The 27,711-nt window shown below is 33.9% G+C and overlaps 1 protein-coding gene across 2 annotated transcripts in view; it reads left to right on the top strand.

Annotated features, from left to right (window-relative positions):
* Positions 1–27,711, top strand: part of LOC150106588 (glucose-6-phosphate 1-dehydrogenase-like) — an 80,383-nt gene that overhangs the window by 43,535 nt on the left and 9,137 nt on the right. For both annotated transcript variants that reach the window (XM_090393210.1, XM_090393209.1), the window contains exons 8-10: positions 8,482–8,698; positions 15,330–15,535; positions 23,163–23,332. In XM_090393210.1, coding sequence (XP_090249336.1) covers positions 8,482–8,698; positions 15,330–15,535; positions 23,163–23,332 — 593 coding nt within the window. The remainder of the gene's footprint in view (positions 1–8,481; positions 8,699–15,329; positions 15,536–23,162; positions 23,333–27,711) is intronic.

Genomic DNA, 27,711 nt, shown 5'->3' with positions numbered 1-27,711 from the left:
ATAGATGTTGAACCCTCTCCTGTGTAGGGTTGATATTAAAAAAAATAAAAGAAAAGGGAAAAAAGCAGGGTACTGCATGTTTCTTGTAAAGTAGGCTTGTCGGTGGGCATCAGAAGAATCTTGAACAGCCTAGGTACGAAATTTATAGTGGTTCTTCTCTGTCCTGTCCCATCCCCATCAGAACTTACATAAATCTTACATTACCTCAACATTCTTTTATATTCGACTAACATACTCCACAGTATTGAAACAACTATATATTTAGCCTATTATACAAAATTTGAATTTCCACCATCAAATTTGATGGTGACTTTAATAGTTAAATTTACTACCTGAAGGCTCTGCAGCATGGATTGCCACTCTAGACTCATTGTGATTCTCCTCTTCTGCATCACACTACTCTTTTCTTTTGCCATTTGGAAATTTAAGGGTGCTCCTAAATTTCCAGACCATTTGATTGGGTAGTCATATTTTCTTCTACTCTTTATACTCAGATTGCAAGTTTATTCCTGGTTATTCATTAGGTATACCATAGTAGATAGCTTTATCTTCTCAGATTTTATTACCAATACACAAGTGCCCAAGAGTTATGTTCTATCACCAGCCCTCTTTCTCATATACATAATCTTCACTCATATACCTTGTATCCTAGCACTTTCATCGCACACGTCCGCAAGTATAGACATTCATTATAGCGAACCCGTAGGGATAATAAAAATAGTTTGTTATAGTACAGGGTTTGCCATAGTGACTTTAGGGGAAAAACTGTTTTCTCACCACCACCAACTCCAGGAAGATGTTGGCATTCATTTGGATAACTATGGTTTCTTATTTACCTATATCTCACATTTGTTTATATCACACCAAACTTAATAAGTCTCTCAGAAGGTTGGTCATTAATTGGTCCTTCATTTATTTCCCCTCATACATTGCAGAGTTTCAGGTATTAGTAGCTGGCAGTTATGATGGATATTTTAAACTTTGAATAGCTAAAGACTAAATTAGATTCTTTTGTCATTGTATAATTTCATGTTTAGTGTATGAAATTATACAATGCATTAAAAAATAATTTTAAATTTCTGATTTTAACTTGGAGACATTACTGATATTCATTTTAGACCTTTGTACTAAAGTGTAAATCAAATTCATATTGATGTGCACGAAAACAGTGGTTCTGAACCTTTGTGAGACCGAGGCCCAGTAAATTACTTTTTTTTATAAGACGAGGGCCCGGTCCCAACAAATTTACTCATAAATACCTTTCTAATTTTTTTTAAAGTTCATACATTAAATTAACATAAGTATTAATAATTAATTATGGCATAACATAAAGAGTAGTAGTAGTAGATTTATGTATATGGTGTGGCATGTTGACAAATATAAAATTACATTTAAATTAGTTATCAGTCACTGGACTAAAATCTTGTAGCATATTGTAATTTCCTCAGGCCAACAACATTAAATTAATTTGTGCTGATTTTCATTGCCATATCCCATTCTGATCACCAAAAATTTATATTATTCAGTGTAAAATTGATTTATCGTATTATTAAATTGATTTTAATGATGTTGGTTTGAAAAAAAAATGGACTGTAACTCACTGTAGAAGTCAGCTGAGCAGGGGAAGTAGCAGAAGGATGTCAACTTGTTGGCAAAATGATTATTATCATATACACACACCAAATAATTGTATATGCAAAGTATCTAATTTAATAAATAAAAATGTATGAATCTTTCAATTCTAAACACTTATTTCAACACTATCTAATATTTTGAATTTGAAAACACAGCACTTGAGCACAGCAATTATAAGTTATTGAAAAAGTTAAACTTAATTTCTTGTTTAGATTATATTTGGTCATTCAAACATATAATTAAAATGAAATATATATTGATCTTTAATTGACCATGATGTCTTCATAATTTGGAGGGACACAAAAACAGCTCTTTTGGACTTTTTAACTAAAATGAATTATTTTCATCAAAAAATATAATTCACTTTGGAACTGGAAAAAGATAATCAGCTACCATTTTTGGATACCCTAATCAAGAAACTAGCAGATGGACATATCAAACTAACAGTCTACTGCAAACCAACACACACTGGATGCTACTTTCATTTCAAATCAGCTCTCCGTATTTTCCAGAAGTGCAGCATAATACATATGCTCAAAAATAGAGCCATAATCGATTCTTCATAGAAAAACCCCCACATATGCAATGGTAGGTTATTCAATACAGTTCATCCGTAGTTATTCCTTATGCAGGTACAGTGTCCGAAAAGATCACAAAACTTTTTAAACCTTTCAACATCAGAGTTGTGTTCAAACCAGTCAAGACTGTCCATCAAGTTTTAAGATCACCAAAAGACATTAGTGCTTTTTTCAAACACGCTGGAGTGTACAACATCCCATGGGCTTGTGGTCTAAACTATATAGGACAGAGTCAAGAAGCCTCAAAATCCAAAAAAAGAACATGTAGGAGATGTTAATAACAACAGAACAGATAACTCAGGTCTAGCCCATCATTTCACTATTACTAACCATACCATTGATTGGTACAGTAGCTGGATGCCTTACCTAGAAGATTTCCATTGTAGAAATTTCAAAGAAGTCGTTGTTGTCCTCCGTTCTGGAGAAAATATTAACAGAAACCAGGAAATGATATTAGCTGACATATGGAAAACCTTAATAAGATCACTTAGTCTGCCGGAATTTAATTTCGCTCAAAACTACAAAACGTGCTCTCATAACAGTGACTAACACAACACGTGCCATGTGTGTAATGTTATGCGTTCTGTTTTAATGTTTAATTTATATGATAGTGTTACTCCATTTTCTCTGTACTAGCCACTTTGAGTTTATTTTTCTTTTACCGTTATAAGCCCTGAAGAAGCCAGACAGCCCCATTAGCGAAACTTGTTGGTATTAGATGTTTATAAATCATGGTCAATTAAAGATCAATATATATTTCATTTTAATTAAACTTAATTTCTTTTATTACAACTGAGTTTTTGAAGGTTTTAGTTAGACTGGTGAGACTTTTGTTGCTGTTTTCTATTCATTAGCTTAATTCTGGGATGAATTGAAGTAATAGCCAAACGGGGACAGTCAGAAAGTTGCAGGCGGTTTCTCTGTTTTATTTTAAGTACAGTCATGGGCAGAAAATGCAGTTTCCCAAAGATATGTGGTGGAAAAACAAAGAAGAAATCTCGTTGCTATTTCATGTAAATTTGGATATTCATTTTTCATTCTTATCCAGAATTTTGAATTACTCATAGAATTAAAAGTACTTTCCAGTCCTTTGTTAACTTTGATGATTCAATAAGATGAAGGGTTTCTTCATGGAAAAGGGCTGTCTCTTTGTGTTCAACAAAGGGGTTCTCAATCCACATATTTTGCTTCTGGGGATCCTCATGCTTGGGATAATACTTTTCAAATAACAACATCATCATCTTCAAGTGGGCTGCAATAATATCTGAAACTGAATTCTATGAAAAGAAATCTGCTTCTTAATCTAATCTGAGTATGACTGAAACATTTCATCATTTCTTTCTGCAATCATATTAAGCCAGAGGAATTTGAGTTTCTTTTTGAATGATTCGATCTTGTTCCAAGCATTAAATATTTAATGCTTGGAACAAGATCGAATCATCGAATTTAAAACCTTGAAGTTTTAAATTCAGCTCGTTTATGTAAGAAAATATCTTGCTGAGATATGCCAGCCTGGCTACCCATTTCTTATCCTGGAAATAATGGGACAGATAATTTTTCTTATCAATTAGAAACAGCTCAACTTTCTTTTGGAGTTCGTATAACCTCTTGAGAACTTGACTGCAGGATCACGAATGAATTTCCAAATGGAAAAGATTTTGATGATCAGAGCCCATTTCATTGCACAATGCTTTTAACAGTCTTGTATTTAAAGCACTGTCTTTTATATAATTAATAATTTAAATATAGAAATAGACAACAGAATCAGCAAAGCTGGTATGGTAGGAAGTCGATTGAATAAATTCATATGGAATAAGAGAGAAATTAGTCAGAACACTAAATTAGCTGTATACAAGACAGTGTTCAAACCAGTTTTAACTTATGGATCTGAGAGCTTGGTCAGAAGTAAAACACTTGACCAAAGACTAGAGACTGCAGATATGAGAGTCCTGAGAAAGATTATAGGTGTGAACAGATGGCGTCAATGACAATATCATATTAAAAACGAGGATATTAGGAAAGAACTTGACATTGTCAGCATCCAGGAATGTGTTAGCAGAGCTAATCTCAAGTGGTAGGGTCACTTAAAATTTTTTTTTAAGTGACAGTGGTCACTGACATGGGTGTTGCAATGGTCACTGACATTTGCAACACAGATATTATTTCGTTCAGTTTTTAGAACAGAGGATACATTGTTGTAATCAGCTTGCAGGCTTGTATTCCCTTTCCTGAATGTTGAAAGTTTTCAATGTCAGAAAATTCCCAATCATTCATGAATACTTCCATGTTTAAAAATATGCGACTTGGTCACTGACATTTGCTACACCGATGTTATTTAGGCATTCTGGATCTTAGCTTTTCGACACATTCACAAATATTATTCTCCTCAGAATATTTCCGGTATAAAATATTTATTCATGAAAAACGCTTAGGAAATGCTTGGCAAATTCCAGTAGAACCTCTTGCGGCCTGGCAGTTGAAAAAACACTGATCTAAATTATGTCAGTTATAGCAAAGAGTTTAAAAAAAAAAAATAATAATAAATAAATAAAAAAAAGTGAAAAGACAATCAAGGTAAACTAGTATGCAGTAGCATATGGAAACATGCAGAGTGAAAACTGAAATGTTAAAATACCCAATGTTTTATAGCCAAGATAGATGCTACTGAAAAGTGATAAATTTGAAGAGAAAATTGTAGTTGAGGTCAGTAATCAAAGGAAATGATGGGAAATTATATGGCAACAACAACATATGGCCATACATAAAGAACACAGAATGACAACATGAAAAAAACTAAAAATTCAAACAGTCATGGGATATATTAGAAAGAAGAGAATTAGGAGAGTCTGATCAGAATTTACATTTAAAATTTGAACCAAAGGCATTAGAAAGACCTATGTATGGTCTTTCTAAAGCCATATGTTTTGAATTATGAGAAAGGTGGGTGAGGATTCAACCTAGCATACTTCTGACAAAATTTTTAAATTTTATGCAAATCCCACCCACGAAAGTTAAATGTATAATACATTAGTGACCATGGTAAGTAGGCTCATTTCTAGAATGTTGAGTAGCTCTAAAGACTGCTATTTCAGTGGATGGGAATTAAGTCAAGAATCAAATTGCAATGCTGAGGATATGCAGATTATAATGAATACAGGATAAATGAAGATGGAAAAAATTACAAGGGTGGGGGAGAAGCACCTTTGCTCACTCACAGTACTATTAAACTATAAGTTTACATCTTTTTGTGGGTGAGAGTTAATAAAAAAAAAAAAAAAAGTATAGAATTTACACAGAAGTCGATATAAATAAAATTTTGATGTGTACCCTTTAAGGATGCATATCAAGAATTTGATCCCTTTTGATAGAGCAAATACCATTACGTGTTCATTTTTATAAAAATTATAAGTAGATATAATAGAATTTCTGATAACCACATTGGTTAGTTCTTGGTACCAGACCAGAGATTTCAATACCAGATACTGTTATCTAATTATTGGTGTGAGAATGTTTTTAGCACTGAGAATGGTATGTAGCATCAGAAAGGACACTGTACTAACTATGCAGTTAAGTTTTCTGTGTCAACTCCTGGAATCAGATCTGCTAAACCCATACATTTTGATTTCTTTAAATCTTAAGAATTTAAGATTTTTTTTAGAAGAAATGCTTATAAAAACGTTCTTTATTAGAATTGTTGTTCAAAGTGTAAATTGTTATCTACATTTTGTTTTCATGTTTAGTTTTTTTTTCCCTCTTCATTATAGTTCATTTGGAGAAATCACGAAACACTAATGCTACTTTCAGTAACACTGATAAAATTGTCAAACCATGTAACTTACATAACAATGTCCATCAGAATAGGGAAGAGGTTATGCAGCAATACCATTATGAAATCTCTGGCATAGTCAGTAATGATGTCCTTCATTTGGAAAGCTTAATAGCCCAATTTAGTGAGAACTTTGCAATTGAATAAAGTAGCTGATTTCATATGGAGATGGCAATTTTTTCATCTTTCAAGAAAATTGCCTGGACTGGCCAGAGAATACATGTAGCTGAGATGTAGCAAACTATGTGTGAGGGTTGTCTGAAAAGTTCTCTGCCTAACAATGAAAAAATTAATCGAGGTCTCGTCAGTGGGAGCTAGACCCAGAGGTGGTGATACCAAGGTGGAAGCAATGGAGAAGTCACATTTACCTATATGAGTTGCCAAAAGGTGTCTCACCTTAAATGGAAGCAATAGAGAAGTCAAATTTACATATACGAGTTGCCAAAAGGTGTCTCACCTTAAATATGACTTCTCCATTGCTTCCACCTTGGTATCACCACCCCTGGGTCTAGCTCCCACTGATGAGACTTCAGTAAAGGTCGAAACCGATCTGGGTAGTGGCCCTTCCCTTATGCATAGCATTAAGGGAAGGGCCACTATCCACAAGGAGATGTGTTTTGCATTATGGGAGATACTAAGACAATGAGTGATGAGAGCTTGGTCCACCTTTACCCACTAGTTGCTTCAGTCCTAAAGATACTTCAGGTGCAAACTTTGTTTGCTTACACTTGGATAAAGGATTAAACTAAATTTATTATAGTCTAACCAAGTGGAAAAAACTTTAAACACATCTCATAAGTAGCTTTTTCAGCATTCAAGAAACTTAGTTTTGTTTTCTGCTGAAGATTTGTCCAACTTTTCTTTGCTCAGCTGCAAACTTTACAAATCTCAGATCTGCTCAGCCTCTCTAAGAATTAGATGGTGTAGCAAAAACTTTTAAAAGTCTTGATATTGTCCAAAGGAGGGCAGTTTGATGAATCAATGATCTCTCTCTCACACACACACTAATCCTTAATATTATGCTAATGATGGTACTAAAGTAATCCTGTATTTTTTTTTCTTTCAATTAGAATGCAGCATCAAGTTTTACATGCCACTGAGTGGACAGTAGTATAACAAATCTAATAAATTCTTTAACTCCTACTTATGCATTAGCCACATACTTTATTAAAAATGAGAGGTGGGATGGAGTACCTATTTTTTTGAAATGTAGAAAAGGTAGGTTTGTTTTAAGAAGATTCAATACTGATTAGTCATTTGAGCATAGTACACAGGCTGTTCATAATGGTGGCTATTATAGATGCATGTATGAAACAGTAGTGATTTGAATTCTTTACTGCAGAGGATGTGAACGTAATAAATTCTTACCAGTTGAAAAGTATACGGAGCCAATATTGTTGACATCAGCAGTTATACACACACACAGGGGTCAGACAATAAAGTCAGGGATGAGCCTTACACCAGTTTGCACACAAAGGATGCAATTTCAATATTTGGCAGGACTGATCTCCCATCCTGCCTGTAGTCCAGATTTGGCACCCTCTATCACCTGTCTAGCCCTCTGAAAGATATACTTAGAAGATTGAATTTTTCAGAAAAGGAACTGAAACAAGTTATTTCATGAAGAGCTTCAACATTGGATCTATGAGAAAGTATATTGAGAATGATAATTTTGAAAAATGACACAATGCTCATGAAAGATGTAGGATGAATCCATATAAAAGCTGTTTAAATAAATTATATTTTCATAGAAAAGAAAATGGGCATTACTTTCATATTATCCTTTGTGTGTGTGTGTGTGTGTGTGTGTGTGTGTGTGTGTGTGTGTATGCATATGGTAGATGTATATAACATTACATTAAGTACTCTAAATGCTCTAAACAGCCATTTCAAATCTAGTCAGCTGGATCCTCAGGATATTTTCTCCATTTATAGCTGCTTCTCCATAAACAACTTAAATTTTTTTTGTGGCTAAATATGCATTATTTCTCTCCTTGAGGTCATATTGAATTATGTCTGTTTTGCACTTTTTTAGAATAACTAGAAAAAATAGCATGTGTTCTCATTAAAATTGCATTTAGACATATTTATATATACATTACCATAGCAGTGTTTATAAGCTGTGTCCATTTCCACATGTAATGAAATTACAAGAGAAATATATTACTTAGAATGACATCCTACTTGTGGAAGAGCTGTTCCCTACTGATTAATTTCCTACCTGGTAAATAAAGTCATTAATCTGGGATGCTAGAGAAATTTTAAATAATTAGATCCTATCTATAATACTTCAAATTTAGATTCTGTTTTTACTTAACTCAGTAGAAAATGCTAAATCTTTTGAAAATTTTTCTTCATTGCCTATATATTAAGATAGTTTCCACCTATAACCTTATGTGAACTAGATGGCCTTAAATTTAGTCATATTAATATTTGATTTAGGTAAAGGTACTTAGATGTATGCCAGAAATCAGACTGGAAGATGTTGTACTAGGACAATATGTTGGTATTGAAGATGGACCAGAACATGCTAGAAAGGGTTACCTGGATGATCCTGGAGTCCCTCAGACTTCTTCAACTCCTACTTATGCATTAGCCACATGCTTTATTAAAAATGAGAGGTGGGATGGAGTACCTATTTTTTTGAAATGTGGAAAAGGTAGGTTTGTTTTAAGAAGTTAGAAAGTTACCAAATATTTATTATACTTTCATTGTATAAATTTTAGTTAAAAAAATGATTTTCTTCACCAAAAAGAAACCTGTCTATACTATCTAATTACTGTCACTTTAATCACTCACTTGCACTCATTTCTGTCCTTTCCAAAATAATGAAGAAATCCTCTGTGGGACACTTGTTTGTAGGGAAGAGAACATCCAAATGATGGTACTAGCCATTTTACTTTTTCCTTTATGCTTTTGTTTCGTAATTCCAACTCTGCTTATTTTTACTGAGTGTTTTTTGTTTTTCTATTCTCTAGACTTGAATAATTGGGATCCAACAATCCAGAAAGGAAGATTGTAGTAGTCGTATACTGCTTTGGTCCTTCCTTTTGCAATGGACCTGGATGATCCAGCAGGATCATTTGGTTAGTGGGCTTGTCTGCAGGAGTAAAGTGTTGCAATAAGTTACTTTCTATGTGATTTGTAGTAGTTGAGGGTTCACTGTGATAATGTGATACCAAGATAACCCTGCATGTTCATTTACTGCTAGATAATGGACATCCTTTTGATTACATGGTAGGTGGGTGGGAAGCCTTAGCATTGAATCATAAACTCCCAAATTATGAATTATACTTTTTTTTTTTTCACTAGGGACTTCTGTGTCACACGTCAGAGAATCCTTGAAAAACAAAGGAAAAACCATGCCCAAAATGGCATATTACTATTACATGACACCTCCGTGGGTCATCTGAAAACTCATTAGATCAAGCATCTACGCTAAGGTTTGGCATGGTCTTGAAAGAAACATTGTTGGTTAAAAGGGAGAAATGTCACTCCTTGTGTTCATATCACAAGGAGTGACAGCTGTGAGATACATTGTCATACTATAGATATGGTAGTCTGGTACCATAGAATTATACATATAACATGTATAAAGAGAAACGTGTATGGGTAGGCAGAAGACCAGCATTAAGGCAACATGCCTTAACAGCTGTCAACTCTTCTGGATATTTCAGTAAAGAACATGAAAATAAGAAAATTCTGGATGGGCATGTTTCTGTCATCTTGGTGGAATAACTGATTTGCCAACCCTTGGCATTGAACTACTTATTCACTAATAAATTTGATTTCTAATAAATGCTTGCAAGGTGAAACTTGTAATGTGAAACATTGTTTGTTCAGCATTCTGGGTCTAATGAAGCAAATTTGATAGATGTGTTCATGCTATAATGGTGATTTCAAAAAATTTTTAAATCTTGCTTTCAAAGTTTTTCTGAAATTGGAATATGGTTGAAAGAAGAATGTATGAAATAACTTCAGCCATGCATTTTTGCCCTGTTATTCCAATAGACTTCAACATTATTCATTTTTGGATTTTGATGCTAAATATGGATTGTCTAATGAAACAGTTCATTTAGAATGAAATTCTGTCAGGATTTTGCATTCTTTTTGCTCAATCTTTTGTTTTGCTTTCCAGTATCTTACTAATTTTGCTGTTATTTTTAGTGGTATTATGTTTATATGCTCATTTCATTCTCATTTTTTATCCATATGTTTATTTGTTGTTATCAGCATTTTTCCTAAATTGCTTTTTTTTTTGTCAGATTTTTTATTAATGTTTTTTTTATTGTCTTTGTTTCACACATTCTTCTATTTTTGTTTCCATTCTTATGTTGCATTAAGTGTTTGAACTACTGATTTATATTCTTCATTCCCTTTTTAGGTCTTTATATTTTTATAGATCAATTTAAACATCGTGATATTTTATAGAGATTGATTCTACTTTTGTCTGTTATACACCATCTGATTAAAGCATATCCAGCTACCTCCCTCATTATAGTGGGTATGGTTATATACATCACAACCATGGATTATACAGGTATGAAAGGAAGCACACAGTCTAGCAATCTTCATAGACAAACATTGACAATAAAATGGTTCGTACTGCAATGTTCAGCAACTTTTGGCAAAACACTATCATAGGATGCCACCTTTGCAACACCTCAGTTCAGGAAATTTCTGCTCTGCTACAGCTGCCTTGATTAACTGCAAGTGATGTGTTATTGTGAAGCAGATACACCTAGTAGCAACACCAGCACAATAGCAACCTGGTAGGGCACATAAAAACAGAGTGAGACCACCTAGTGCTGAAGCTTGTTTTGGGAAAAAAATTCCATTGAGTTCATTATAATTAGTGAAATGTATCTTAAGTTTAATCCTGTAGCAGTAATTTAGTATAATTTTTATAAAGTTTTTCTAATTTAAATAGAAATTAAAATGGCCTTGATTAACTGCAAGTGATGTGTTATTGTGAAGCAGATACACCTAGTAGCAACACCAGCACAATAGCAACCTGGTAGGGCACATAAAAACAGAGTGAGACCACCTGTGCTGAAGCTTGTTTTGGGAAAAAAATTCCATTGAGTTCATTATAATTAGTGAAATATATCTTAAGTTTAATCCTGTAGCAGTAATTTAGTATAATTTTTATAAAGTTTTTCTAATTTAAATAGAAATTAAAATGGCTCCGTGAACTTTAATGATCTCCAATATAAATTACAAACCATCTAACTGGAATGATAGTTATGCTGTATTTAAGTTTATGTGTAAATCTCTTCCTCTTTTCCAATCAGTTAATATTTGTTAGTATTTAATTTAAAAGTATTAATATTTTTACAAATTGTTTGTTAATATATTATTAGTTTTGGTTTCGTAACGTATTATCGGCACTTGCTATGTGCCTGTTATTGATATTAATATTGTCAAAATGAAATGTAAAGCATTTGATATTTTGATGTACTTACTAGATTCTGAAGTTGTTACTTTAAATTTTTGTATTGTAATTTAAAATTGGTAATGTTGAGATATTTGTTGTGTTTTGTAAAGACATTCTCGTTACACTAACAAAGACAATGTGTCAGCCATTATATGTAACTTCTTGCTTGCAATTTACATGGAGTGCGCATGCTCACCGAGGAGTTGGATGGTGATTGACAGCTGACAGAGAGAGTGTTCGGCATTGGAGTAATGAGGAAAATGAGAGAGCTAATGGAACTTAAAGCACGCAGAACAGAGAAATTTTTTAGTTTTTATGTGACAGCTGGAAGAATATTAATTGAAGATTTCGAAAAATGTGAATCTTTAAACTAGAGGAGTTGAGGCTGTCAACAAGCGTTTAGTTTTTAAAAGAAAATATCAGAGTCAATGTTCTAATCGAATGTTAAAGGAAACGCTGAACGGAAAATTTCATCTTCTCTCTTAAGGACACTGGATTACTATGGAAAAAGCAATTGGTAAAATTTGAAACGGTAAAAGTTGGCTTAACATGAAGAGCTCAGCTTAGATATGTTGTTAATGAAGTGTAGAAGAAAACTTCTTTCTCTGGTACTAATTTAGTAAATTGTGCATGAAATAGAACTACAAGAGGTAAGAGTATTTATACTTCAGTGAGGCAGAAGGAATAATATTGTATGTTATCTAAGGGTGATAAGAAAGGATCGCATGGAAAAGAAGGAAATGTTATTTTAGAAAAGGCCATAACAAAGAAACTGACTCTGAACATTTTTGTTGTTGTGAAAACAGTGTTTAGTCTAGTTGACGTGATTAAGTATATGTCAAACAATTCAATAATAAAATGAGCCAGAGAATGAATGATTTTTAATAAATTTTGATAAGAAAATCTCTAACATGTAGTTATTTAAGTTAAGGGATACTACATTCCATATTGTTTCTTAGTCGAATAAGAAACTCAAAGAGTTTCATGCCGAATATAGAAACTATATAAAGTTTGGCGATTCCAAGCATAAGCAAATACCTGGATAGTGCAGCTGACCCATTTGGTAGTGCAACTCATAGTAAGGGTGGAGCAAGCTCCGATCACTATTCTTGGTATTTTACTCATAATGTGAGCTTAGCTCCTAGGAGCTGTATTACTGTTCTACATTATGAGAGAAGGTTTGAGGTCTCATCAGTGAGTAGGTAGACCTAGTTAATACCAAGTTTGTAGTGAACAGAACTTACGTACCCTACTATGAGAATTGTAGGGTATGTAAGTTCTATATATGAAGAACTTACATATATAAGTTCTATATATGTAAGTATCTATCTAATTATATGAAGAGCCAAAGGCTTCAATTCGGTGACATGAAACTCTTTGAGTTTCTTATTCGGCTAAGAAACAATATGGGATGTAATATCCCTTAACTTAAATAAGTTCATGTTGCCGAATTGAAACCTTTGGCTCTTCATATAATTAGTAATTTATTAGGACACCTTCTTGGCAATTCTCATAGTAGGGTATGTAAGTTCTGTTTGCTACAAACTGGGTATTAACTAGGTCTACGTACTCACTGATGAGACCTCGATAAATGTTGAAACCGGTCTGGGTAGTGACCTTCTTTCATAATGTAGAACAGTAATACAGCTCCTAGGAGCTAAGTTCACATTATGGGTAAAATACCAAGAATAGTGATCGGAGCTTGCTTATTCGGCTAAGAAACAATAAGTTCATGTCGCCGAATTGAAGCCTTTGGCTCTCATATAATTAGTAATCTAACATGTAGATTTATTTTAGAAGGCCTTGGATCCAGTATTTTGTAGTTATTATTTAAAGTGTATATATATTGTTTTAGTTTTATTAAAGTGCATATTTTTTATATTTGGTGTTGATTTAGTGATTTTCCAGATTCTAAAAGAAACAGTTAGATCATTGCATTAATCGGAATTGAACTTTTGCATAAATACTAAACACTTGGAATAAAAATCTTCTTTATAGAGACAATCTCTAAACATTTGTATCAATGCACAGCTGTTCTGCACTTATGTGTTAAAAGCTGGTGTTAAGGAGGATGGTTGAAGACAAATGCCTTATACTAGGTCAGTGGATCATTATTGATGTAATGGACTATTTGCAATAAATTCTTACTACTAGACTCATTGGGAGCAAAGAAAGTCATAGTGAAAAGTTTGCTATAACGAATGTCCTTTAGAATAGCATTAATGATATGGAGCTTTGTCCAAGACTTTTCAAGTTTATGGAGAGTTCACATTACTGCATGCTATAATGAATTGACTATAAAATGGACACAGTTGCATGGTATATCAAGTGGAAGACAGTGATTGTATGGTTGATAGTGTATCGGCAGGTATTCATGTAATTTTAACTTGATTCAGAACTATAATTTAACATTCAATAAGCAGTTACTAATTGTTAGCTGTATGTTCATTTCTGTTTTCTGACCTCATTTTAGTAATATGTGGTTTATGAATTTTTACTTAAGAATGCAGTACTCAAAGGGCGAATTAATTTTCCATTATTAATCAATATAAATATATATGTTTTTAAATCTAGTTTTATGTAATTTTTCTTGCTCAAAGAAATATCTCCATAGTTATCAGAAGATATATGCATCCTTTGGAAAGACCAATGTTCAACTCCCATGATGATGGCAAGTTTTTGTTGATGTTGTTTTCCCTTAAACATATCTATTTTTATACTCACAAAATATGCAGTTCAGCCTATAAAGACATAAGATACTTATTCTGTATCCCTAAAAAAAAAAATAATTAATAAATAAAAAGTCAGCCTGCTCTTTGATCAGAAATACATTTATTTAACTCTGTCTTATTTGGCATTTCCACAGGGCTACCTGATGCATTGTGGGAGACCACTTCAGACCTAACTTTAACTCCACTTCCCAATGCCTAACTGTTACTCTAAAAATGTACTTTGTCAGAATGTATCCTCAGGTTTTCTTCCTAAAAGAAATTTCCAGGAGAAAAAAATGCTTCTGCTGCCACAGTATCTGGGTTCAAAATCTTGAGTCCTTTAGATATTCCTCACATTCAAAGATTTTGAACCCATATATCTTTTTGACCAAGGGTTGAAAAGATATGGCATGGAAAAAAAATATTGCATCATTTTACCACACTGTGGAGGTACTTGCTGAGTGAAAAGTATTTAAACTTTAAATAAAACTAAATATAAACATTTTAAACTTTAATTCTATTCTAATATTTTAATTAGATATGTATTATGGAACACATTTGATTTAATTAACCTATAATAAATGCAGTCATCTCTCCGTATTAGCTACCTTCCACTCAGTACTGGACCAAGATAATTTTATGCCCAGGGCAAACTGTTGCTTTTAAAAATTGTAAAATGTAAAGTTTCTAATGGCGAATTGATGTTTTCTGGAAGAAAACTGTCATTTTTGAATTTGGAATTTGCAAATCATTATTTTTAGAAGGAGCAGGGGCCCCTAGTGCCGGCCTTAATTTTGGCATCCCAGGCGGGTACCCAGTCAGCCCACTCCTTAATCCAGCACTGCTCCCACCCTTTGACATTAATTTTATGTAGTGATATCATTAGCAAATAGTTACTGGGTCATTGACAGCATTGTTTTGATAGTGAACCATTTCATTAATGTACATACAAAGAAACAAAGTAATGTTCATTATATGCACCTAAAAACTAATTGCATCATAAATAAAATTGTGAAATGCTTTTATTTATATAATCCTTATAATAGAAATAACCTGTGCACATAAAGATAAATTCAAAAAAAATAAAAATAAAAAATGAAGATAATATTAGTAAAGAACAATTTTTTAAAATGATTTTATAGCTCTAAATGAAAGAAAAGCAGAAGTTCGCATACAATATCGTGATGTGTTAGGTGATATCTTCTCAGGCAATTGTAAAAGAAATGAACTTGTGATAAGAGTGCAACCAGGAGAAGCAATTTATGTTAAAATGATGACAAAAAAACCAGGCATGTCTTTTGACATGGAAGAAACAGAATTGGATCTCACTTATGGTCAAAGATATAAGGTAACATTTCAGACTTGCTAACATGTCTTTAGAAAATAAAATATATTTTCAAGAAGTGATGTATAATTTATTTTAGATTTCACTTAGTTTTAATTCAGTGTGCACTATTTGTTTGAATTGGTTTGTTTCTATAAGCTTTATTTTTTATATATTATAGTTCAGCTAACAATGCCAAAGCATAACAGGACAGTGGCAGCTATGATGCGATTGTTCAAAGAATTGTTTAAGAAACTTTGTGAGTATGTGTACATACACACATAACGTATTCACTCTCAAAAGTGAATTTAGTAGATAAGTGATGGAAGTGTTACGAAAGGAGTTCTAGATCTGTCAAAAGTAAATATGGTGAATGTTTGTGAAAAGCATGAAAATGTGTTCTAGAGAATGGACTGATGTGCAGCAGCAGAAAGTGTTACAGAAGAAAGATGTGGTAAAAAACAAACAAGAGAATAGAAAAGGTGACTGTGAGAAAAAGTCATTCTTTACAATACAATGTGAGCTAGTAATGTAAAAGTGTCAGGCAAGTGGTACGGCAAAGAAATGTAAGAATTATTAAGAGATCTGCAAGCGTATCAACAAGTGAAAAAGGAAGAGTGTAAGGAGACAATATTGTATCATGATATCATTATTAGGCATGTGCTCAAGTGTGACAGAATCATGCCTTCCAGGTGTGAAGATTGAAGATATTAGTAATATTGTTAGAAATCACAGGAAAGTTAAATTTAATAATTTTGACTGGAATAAGTGATTTGTAAGGTGAAAAATATTTAATGCAAGAAGGTATGAGTTGCTAGAAGTGAAAACAAGAGTAAGTTTCAGTATATTTCTAAAGTATGGTAAGTATGGATTTGAAGAATCTTGATTACAAATGATTCAGTGTATAGTTGTGTAGGAGGAATGGTGTGCTGTTTATAAATGTGTTGGGTGAATTTGACAAGTTTAAGATCTTTTATATGACTAATGGATTTGAAGTTTCTCCAGACATCTGAAAACTTTTCTTAGAAATCAAAGAATTTTGTAAAGAAGACTGATTCTGTAGTGCTTCTTGGATGGGGGGGACTAAATCTGCTTCATGCAGCAGTGTTATATGCTGGTGTCTAAAAGCTAAGGACAGACTACAGTTTTAGCTGTATATGAAAACATTTTCATGACCACACCCAAATGTGGATATAAATTTATTGCCAGCACTAATAAAGTATATTACACAAAACATGTGTTATAAATTTCATACTAATTAAATTGCAATATGTTTTTGGCAAAAGTAACAAATTTCCTAAGGACATGGTTAAGGAATTAATGTACAGTGCTCACAGAAAACTATGCAGAGAAACAATTTTAGTATGGAATATGTCCACTCTGAACTGTCATATCCACTCCTCCTTCAGAGCAAGGTTAAGGCCTTGTTTGTTTTCGGAGGGGGGGGGGATTTAGAGCATCATTGTGTCTCTCTGTTACATCACAAATGTGTTCTATTGAGATCTAGGGAGCATGCTGGCCACTTGATTTGATTAATATCCTCAGTTTCCTGCTCGAGTACGATGTGGTGTGGCATTGTCATTCATAAAAATGAATTCTTCACCTTCGGCACCATGGAACAATCAAACATGACATCAAAGAACTTCATTGCAATATCATTCACCAGTCAAGTCCTTTTTTTCCAGCACTTGTAGCTCGGTGCATCCATTAAGCATAATTCCTCCTCACACCATGACCCCAGCACTGTTGTATCTATCCCTTTCAAGAACATTCTCGTAATGGTAAGCAGTACCACTTTCATGCAGATCAAGTGTTATCTAGAATCTGAGGAAAGACTAAAAAGACTCATCTGTAAAGAGTACATTAGCCCATTGGCATCTTGTCCAATTTTTATGGAAACAACGCCACTGAAAACATGCTGTATGATGAGCTATGGATAAAGGGATGCATATTACAGGCCTTTGGGATGTAGGCCTACCTGTTGCAGAAGTCTTGCCATAATTTGTCAAGATATCCACGTACCTGTGCTTGAGTGGAGCCTACTTGTGAGCTGACCTGCTGTGGTGCATTGATTTAAGTTTTGCTGTTATAGCCAAAAATCTGTCTTCATACTCCATGATAGAGTGAGGGCAGCCTATCAGCAAATGTCTGGAACACATTCCATTGGTTTAAAATGCTGTCCAGAGCTTGGATACAATGCTATGTGAGATTCCAAACCCTCTAGCAATATCAGTAATTCTGCAGCTTTCAAGCTTTGCAATAATTTTTCCCCATGTGAAATCATCTAAATGATGTTTTTGAGACATTACAAGACAACTTCTTTTCTTCACAAAAAAGCGCTTCCTTCAAACACAGTTTTTGCTTACTTGCGGCCTTTTATCCTGTTGGGTGTTACCATGGGGACCCCTTTGTGCACAGTTTGAAAATTTGAATGTGTACCCACTTTCTACTTGAAATCAACAGTTATACAAATTGCCTGATTTGTATGAATTTGCAGCTGTAATCTTCAGAAATAGTGTTTGTCCTTAGGTTTTGGACACTAGTGTAGAACTTGAATACTATTCAAGTTATCTTGAGTGGTATTACATACAACTGAATGGTATTATTATATAACTTGAATATCATTCAGTGCAACACAACAGGCATATATATATATATATATATATATATATATATATATATATATATATATATATATATATATATATATACACACACACACACACACACACACCTGTTGTGTTGCATTTTAATAAGAAAAGGTGGGCGATTTCAATTTTTCTAGATTGGCTGAAACTTAATCAGAGTTTTGCTCTCATAATTTGATTCTAACAGTTGTAATGGTAATAGTATCCCTGTGGCATAAAAAAAAATAATGCCCCCCCCCCCCCACACTTCTATTCTTTTTAAATCTAATCTCATTTAAAACAGTAGAGAAGACATTAAGACTCCATGGAGATTTAATCACTAAGAATGGAGATGATTTAATTGCTCATTGTGAAACTACTGCTTGACTTATTGGAAGCCTGAAGCAGCTTGAAAAAATACAATTTTGTTGGAAGGAGATCCAAATGTACCATATTTGGCCTCTAGAGCTGTCTTCCTGGGTTATCTTTTATCTCACAGTAACTGTTTGTGGATGAGATTTATATATATATATATTGCCATGTAGGCCTTCTGCAGAATTTTCAGCCATAACTGCAAACTTTGTAGATCCAAAGATCTACAAAGTTTCAGAATTAATTTGCCAAATATGAGTTTGGTGGATGAACAAAGGGGAATATCATGAATGTTTAACATTTTTTTATACATTGATTTCCATGAAGTGCTTGAAGATAAAGACAAACAGTTATTTGAGTTTGTCATTGAAAGGAAGAACTGGTGTTTTGTTAATGACATAGAAAACTTTTAATATTCATTTTTTTGAGAAGAATTCTCAGCCATGCTCATCTGATATTTAAGTACTAGCAGATTTCTAGAACAAATCTTTTCATTTAGCATTTCCATCTTATATTCATGATGGTGACATTGTCAAAATGACTTATGACCTGTTTTTAATCTATACTAGGTAGCATATAATATAAACTAATCCTCTGTGAAGGTTCTTTTATTTAATACAATAAAAATTAAGTTTTTAATCAAATGCATTCTTCGAAACAAAATGTACAACATATCACTTTACATATCATGTTGCAGACCTATGGAACATTGGTACTATTTTTTTATATACAGGTATCTATTTAATTTTATTTTTAATGGGGAATCCATCCACCAGAGATTAGTCAACCTCTTTAGGTCACTGGTACCATGGACGGGCAAGGAGCACGTTTACTTTAAAGAGCTCTTGATTCTGTTCCTTGGGAAATGAATAAGATGGCAGACTGTTCCAGAGGGCAGTAGGGAAAGGATGAATAAGAAAATTTATTTTGTGAGTTTGGAGATGTATTGTGAGGGAGTGTTGATTACCTGTTGCACACATTTGAATGAATTTGACAAGTGGAGTATTACTGAAAGTGAGTGAAGTGTATTAGTGAGAGAGATGTCATTAATCAGTTTGACTGTCCCTTTCTTATAGGTCCAGCATCTTTAGTGAACTCTTAGAGCACCATCCCAGATATGAGAGTAATGGTTAGGCAGATTTATGATTTGTATAAGTTAGAAACTGTTTGGAGTTAAAGTAACACCTCAATCAAAAAAGGAACCTAATGTTTTGGAATCAGAGGAAGCAATGTTTGTAATATGTTTGTGCCAGATAGATTTTTTGAGGTTAGTGTTATCCCAATAAGATAAATCTCCTCATGTATAAAGATTTTCGTATTGTCAAAAGTAAGGCTGGAAGATTTTTTTTTTTTTGGGGGGGGGGGGGGGGGAATAAAGGCAGAGCTACATTTTGCTAGTATTGAAATTGACAAGATTATTCAAACCCTACTAGTGAATGTTTTTGGAGATCCAAATGTAAGGTAGTAATGGTTAAGCTTCTGGAAGTTGTGATTATTTTCATTGCCAGGTTTGTTGAATGAAAAGGTAGGATGCAACATGATATCATCAGCAAAACTATGTATTGAATTGGTAGTCTGCTGGAGTACATCATTTACATATAGAAGGAATAGGATGGGCGAGAGAACAGAGCTTTGTGAACCTCAGCATGCATCTAGTCAGAAAGCTGGCAGTCCAGCTGCAAAAGTCAGGGGGCAGACCAAATAATAGGAGTTTACTTAACAAGCCTTTCTTTTAGTGTTGCACGGTGATCAGCATTCATTTTAGAAATTATGGACTTTACAACTCTGTTATAAATAACTATTTTAATTTCCCGACGTTTCAACCTTCATATTAAGGTCATCATCTGGAGTATATCATATTTGTAAATTTAGGGACACAAAAACACACGTTGAACAGGTTATTTTTTTAATTGCTAATAAAATCAAACTTGACATTTAGACCCCTGTATCGAGGTCATCATCAGAAGAATACAAGTGTATAAGGAACCAAGCTACATGCTCATGCCCTGTATACCAGTAAAGTAAATCTACGTAGTTAATTAATCCTTTTCCCTAGCCTGACCTCTAGTGATAAAAAAAAAATAATAATAAAAAATAAAAAATTAAAAATAATAAATAAATACAACTACAATAAACTGCTAAAGTCCTCATGTATTAATATTCTTCTGGATAGTTCTGATTGTTATAATATGATTTCTTTCAGTTGCTGTTGAATGTTACAAACACTTCACCAGGTTGTCTTCTTGTGAGATTTTTCTATGGCTAGTTTAGGTTGTTATACAGGTTGTAGATGGGTTCTCCACATTCTTGAAATGGTTAGGCCATCATTTTTGTTGAGATTTGGGTTGTGTTTGAGCATTTCACATGACTCTTTAAATTTTCTCTCAAACCAGGTTTTGGTGCAGTGTGGGGACTTGTTTTCACATCTAGATACGCTTGTCACACGTCTTCTTTCTGGCAGTCTTTCCTTCACTGTTTATCGGAAACCGTGTTGGTTTCCGGTAAATACTGTCTGGTCCATCAACAGAACACCCACACATGAGCAAAAAGAATTAAATTCAGTCATCTTTGATATTTTGCTGACTTTCAGGCATATCAAAACCATAGACTTGCATGTGCATTTCAATTTTTGTTATTATGAAGGTATATTTGTCAAGGTAGGATGCTAGAACTCATGTAACAGTTTGTTAGCTTGATTTATAACTTTTAAATATTTGACATGTTGTGTAGGCATCCAATTGTACTCTTGCTCTGGACTTCCACAGATATTAAGAGGAGAGCCTGAGGAAGAGTCATAAGATAGAAACAGAACATTTCTCTACTACCATATCCAGCATTAGACTTCAGAACCCAAAACTAATTCCATTTAGTTATTCTCCTGAATCATTAACTGTTTTGATGTAGGATCCCAGAACAGCACTCTTAAGAACAATGACTGCTTTCTGTTTTATTTCAGTGCAAAATTTCTGCCTATTCACTTGCTTTAGTTATTACAAACTGGATCAAGAGGGAAGGCAACACAACAGTGTTCATTTTTCATAACTAATAGCTATACTGTATAGAACTAGTGGGCAAAGGAAGGGTTGAAGTATGATCAAGAACAAATGCAAGAATTAAACAAAATATAATTGCAGGTATGGCATTCTTTGTTTCCTGCTCTTCATCGCAGAAAAAATACTTATATAATTCCATGTAAAGAGAGCTGATCTGTTTTTATTAATTCCACATACAAAAGGTTTTATGTCCTGTAAATACATCAGCCCAGTACTTGAGACAGATGGAGAACAAAGAAGGAACCTTTTGAAAGCTGCAGGTTGCTAAATATAAATAGTATCTATACATATAAGAAATGTTTCTGTGGAAGAAGATGCATAGTTTTTTTAAGGAGGAAGCTGTGAATGTGATTATTTGCCAGGAAAGGCCAGAGATGAATGTCAAAGAAGATATCTTCTGATATTAAGATTAAAGGAAAAAAATAGGATTGTTTGCTTTTGCACTGAGGTTGACTGGATTGTCTTTACTGTATTTAGTAGTTGTTGATTTTGAAGCTTTGAATGTTTTAGTGCGTCAAGGTGTGTGAAAGGAGGAGGGGAATGTTCAATGATAAATACGAAGAGGAAAACTTTTAGAACACTTTCACACTCTTGAATTGGTAGGGAAGCCTGAAGAAAGGAAACTATTCTCTATTACTCAGTGAGTAGTCTTTATTTCATACCTGATCATGTGTCTTGGAAATGTTGAGAAGAGTAGCTACATTAATTTTTCTATTTTCCAAGCGATGGGCATAGGTAAATAATGAGGCAAGATCTGTTATGGATTATGAATAACATCCATAGACTGGTGATTGCTTTTTTTAAAATTAATTAAAGGGTCTGGTTATAGGCTAACTTTATTGTGAAGAAAATGAATTTGAAAGTAATAAGATGGGTATTGTTCCAGAGCACATTTACAGCATGATTGGTGTCCAAGCTATTGATAATTTTTCTTTCTGGCAAAAGATTTATGGAGATTATATGGTATTCTGGTAGTTAAATGACCTATTTATGCTACTACATCATTGCTCATAGCAAATACTTTGGCATCTGTTCAGACTTAGTTTTATAGAATTAGAAAAGTGAAGCCTGTTGGAGTTTGGGAACGTTAGTTACCAAGGAGATGGCTTCGCTCTTTTGGTAGTTGAACTGCAGAAAAATTAATCTCAACTCCAACTGGCTTCACTTTTCTAAGTATTTATTCTTCATTTTCATTTCAGAAAATGAAGAATGGTATAAACAGCAAATGTTTGACTGGGACAAGGAAAGCTTGAGCCAAAGAAGGATAAAGAGCAGTTTCTATATCGGGCACTCTCTGGTGTGGGTTATTGGACACCTCTTTATCATTCTTGTATAACTTTTGACAGGACTAACTCCTACAGTGTACTTTAGGCATTTAAGATGGATAACAGTTGTGAAGTTGCAAGCTGAAATTCTATTAGAAATAGAAAGCCTAGTAGCCTGCAGGTAATAGTGTATTCAATTTGTTTTCAGACCATATATGTGGGATGGATGGAAAAGTATGTTTTTGGAGAGGGGAGCGTTTGGGATTTTCAGGTTCTTCTCTCTGGGGGTATAAGTGACATTTAAAACTTATTTTTGTTTGCTTTTTTCTGATAGGGAGTAACAATGCCTGATGCATATGAGAGGCTAATTTTAGATGTATTCTGTGGAAGTCAAATGCATTTTGTACGTAGTGATGAACTTGCTGAAGCATGGAGAATATTTACACCACTACTTCATCAAATAGATGAAGGAAAAATGAAACCTGTTAGTTACCCATTTGGAAGGTAAGTGACTTTCGTAAGAGCTGATTCTTAAGATTTTAAATGCTTATTCAGTGGTCATTTCAAAAAAACTGTAATTCACTAAAGTTTTGTAAATACATATTTCCATCAACTTATTTCATCAAAATTGATAAAATGTGATGCAGTTTTCAAATTTGATCTCTTTAACTAGTTTGTTAATGTCTATAACTCAAGTCTTATATTGGATATATATGTAGTTGCATTTCAGAGGCAGTGGATAATGCTAAAACAAAGGTTATTTATAGAAACTTTTAGAGCAGGGATGCACTTAGGGGTCAAAACTAGGTAACAGGGAGATACCTCAGTCTAAGAAATGCAGAGAACTGACTTGGGCATCAGGCAAGTGCCTTTTCATTCGTTCAGCATCCAGGTGTATTACTACCTTCCTGTATGCTTCCTGTTAGTAATACACCTGGATACTGAATATGGCCTGGAAATTTGGAATTTATCTAAATAAACTGGCTTGAATCACTTTGCTGCATTCAGTATTGACTTAATGTGTGGTTTATGATTGTACAACATAATCAGATCATGTCAGTTAGGACATCTAGTAAGGTTTTATCTAATGAATTACCTGAAACAACATGTGATGGAAGTGATCAGGGTTTTGAGAGCGTTGGATCTGGTCTCTCAATCAGATATATATCTATAACTACAGTAGTAACTCTACTTCTGATCAGGGAAAGCAACCATGCAGTCTTGTCCTGGGAGGTTGTTCAACATGTAGAAATTTCAGTCAAGAAAGAGTTTATTCAGAACTACAAAGTTGGTGATTAGGAGGGAACTTGGAGCAGTGCCATGGCAAAAGAAATTACATAAAATGAATGTCATTAATACATGGGAAGCAGTCAAGGATTGTTTGAGTGAGGCAATACTAGAGTATATGTATACCCAGGGTCAGGAGGATAAACCAAGTAGGGATTAAGTAGATGACTAGCAATATAAAGCAGGAGCTGGAAAAAAAAAAAAGAAAGTATTGTGGAAGGAATATAAACAAGATGATCAGCATAACCATAAGCAATAAAGCACAAACAAGAAGGGTAACTACTATGGTAAGGAAGGCTAAATCTGATTTTGAGAGAAAATTAGCTAAGCAAGCCAAAGTAAATCCAAAAGAGTTTTTTTCATTATGTAGCAAGTAAGAGAAGAATGGTTATGGAAAAATAACTTTAGTCAGTGCAGATGTTAGGAAAGTGACAGAAGCAGAAGAAATATTTCAGTTACTAAGTGATCACTTTGCAAGGGTATATCATCCAGGTTGTGACTTTGCAAAGGTAGGAAGGTTGATACAGAAATCCTGCAAGATGACAGATTGGTAGGATTGGCAAAGGATAATTGCTACTTGTTTAACATAGCCAAGTGTAATAACATAATGCACTTTGGCATGAAGAGATCATGTGCTGTGTACTACATTGATAGAAATGAACCACAGGAAATGAAGGACAGAAATTGGGAGGGGGAGGATAACTGTTGACAGAGAGTCGAAGTGTAAAGGACATATTGCAAAAGTGGGTAAAATAGCATATAATATAGTAATAAAATAGTATCATGTTATTTGGTTATTCAGGAACACACTAAAAAGCAGTAATGGGGAGATTATTCCTTTTCATGTGTTAATTAGTTCACATCTTGGCTGTTGCATGCAGATGACCTGTTGGCCATGTGGTTAGCATATCCACTCTTGAACTAACAGACTTGCGGGTTTAAATAATGCTGTGATCATGAATGTTTGCAATTGCCTTTAGGTGGGAAATGAATCTTATCGCCTGTGTGAGACCACTGCCCTGCTTATTAGAGGCCTGAAGTGGCTTGAAAAAGTTCTATGTTTGGTGTCTCTAGGCTTTCCAGACTGTGTAAAAGAATAAATAAAAAATGCAAAAAATTATAAAATTAATAAAAATGGAAATCTTTAGATCACCCATGATACTAATGATATTGGATGACTTGAATCCAGTTAGAGTTGAGACCTATGATTGTAGTAATACTACTAACAATATTTCATGTGGCAGTAAGTTTGAAGCCATCTAGAGTGAGGTGGAATATAACAAGACTAATTACATAGTGGGGTGTTGTTACAGACCTGGTGGATCGATTGCTAGTGATGAAGAAATGTATCGCCAAATAGAAAAGATGAGTGTGAAAAGAGTACTCTTAACGGGAGACTTTAATTCACCAAATATTGATTGAGTAGCAGTAGAATCTCATGAGAAGAATGAAAATGCGTTTATTGAGCTGTTGCAGGACAACTTCTTCAAGCAGCACGTGACAGAAGGAACTCGAGGGCAAAGAGTGTTAGATTTGATTATAGTGTCAGAGGGTGTTTCAGTTAAAGACGTAACTATTCTGCCTCCGGTTGGTGACAGTGATCATGCAGTACTGACTTGGGAAGTGACCAAGTTTATAAATGTTCCATTCAGAAAAGGTTACATGCTGAACTACAAAGCAGGAAATTATGACCAATTGAGGAGTATACTGAGTTCAGTGGAATGGGATCGGTTGCTGGATGGAAAGAATATCGACAGTGCATGGGAAGCATTTAAACAATACTTAAATTATGTAGTATCAGAATGTGTCCTGAGAGTTCAAAGAATAAATAGAGTAGGAGTCAAATGGATGTTTCATCTTACTAAGCAAGAGATTTCTAAGAAAAGGACGATGTGGAAGGAATACTGTTTGCATAAGGATGACGTCTTTTATGAACGTTATAAGCAGTAGGCTAGAATAGTCACAACTGTTGTATGGAAAACAAAGTCTGAGTATGAAAAACTGGCTCTGTAAGCTAAAGACAACCCACAAGTATTCTATTGATATGCTGCAAGTAAAAGAAAGAATGAATATTAAAGAATAACTCTTCTAAATCCAGATGGTGTGGGGTTACAGATGCAGAAAAGGGTGTTCAGTTAATGAGTGCCCATTGTGTTAAAAGCTATCAACCTGGTGAACGCAATGTTGAGCTCACTATTACCTCACTAGATGAAGAAATGCAGGTGTGTGAGGCTGAGGTATTAGAGCTGTTGCACAAATTGAATAAGAATTCAGCAATTGGGACTGATGGAATATCAGCATGTGTGCTAAAAGAGTGTTCAGCTGAACTGACCATTCCTTTAACCAAGATGTTTAATATGAGTCTCAGAACAGGGAAAATTTCACAGGAATGTATGGTAATTCCATTGCACAAGGGTGGTGCAAAGACCGATGTATCCAACTATGGACTAATTAGTATCTCAGGAGTGGTGGTGAAGATTTTGGAAAAATTGGTTAGGGCCTGCATTCAGAAATGGGTTGACACCAGTGGCGGCCCGTACATAAGCACTGCGACACTGCAGCACCCCCCCCCCCAAGGAAAAAAATGAAAATATTAAAATTTGTTTGTGTTTATAAATAATAACAATGCTTACAACATTATATAAATGCAATACAACATGTTAAAGGTTACAGCTTATGTTTGACATTGATTGAATAGTTAATTGGAATTGTTCAATTAATGCTTTAGATTACAAAATGCATTGCAATCTAACGCCGATAGTTTGCCTTGTCATTGCACATTACGTCATTCCCAACTGTAACTGCTCAAATGGCAGCGTATTTTTAGTATGCTTACGTGCCTTATTTCTGTGAGATATGAAACATTTATTATTGGTGCATGTGCGTGGCGAACTATTTTTTGTAAATCTTATTTTATTTTGTTAAAATAATGTATAATTATTTATTTATTATAGATACAAGGCTGAATTATGACGAGTGTCACTGTTGAAAATATGAAAATAATAATATTTTTTCAATTATCGTTACACGAAACAAATGCACTGTGATCTAACGTCGATATTCCTTTGCCTTGTCGTTGCACGTTACATCGTTAGATTCACTGTCGCTTGGGCAGTGTATCTTATGCCTGCGCTCGTTATTTCTGTGAGATATGAAACGCTTATTATTGGTGCATGTGCATGGTGAACTATTTTTTGTAAATCTTATTTTATTTTGTTAAAATAACGTATAATTATTTATTTATTATAGATACAAGGCTGAATTATGACGAGTGCCACTGTTGAAAATATGAAAAGAATTATATTTTTTCTATTATCGTTACACGAAACAAATGCACTGCGATCTAACGCCTATATTCGTTTGCAGTTGTCACATTCGTTTGCACCTGGTGTAAATGTGTTTTTAATATTCAGTAATGATACAGTGGAATGCCATTATTTAGTAATATTGTGCAGCCAAAAGTGATCTAATATGGTGTGATCACTTGAACAGAATGGAAGATTAGAAAAGCAAATATGTGTAGCAAAAATAGCAAGAAAAGATTAGGACATTACCAAGATATATTAATGGTTGATGTAATTAGAAATGCTTTAGGA

Source organism: Typopeltis vanoorti, chromosome 5, assembly GCF_054136105.1.
Source record: "Typopeltis vanoorti isolate ZY-2024b chromosome 5, IOZ_Tvanoo_1.0, whole genome shotgun sequence".
NCBI lineage: Eukaryota > Metazoa > Arthropoda > Arachnida > Uropygi > Thelyphonidae > Typopeltis > Typopeltis vanoorti.
This window is presented reverse-complemented; position numbering and strand designations above follow the sequence as displayed.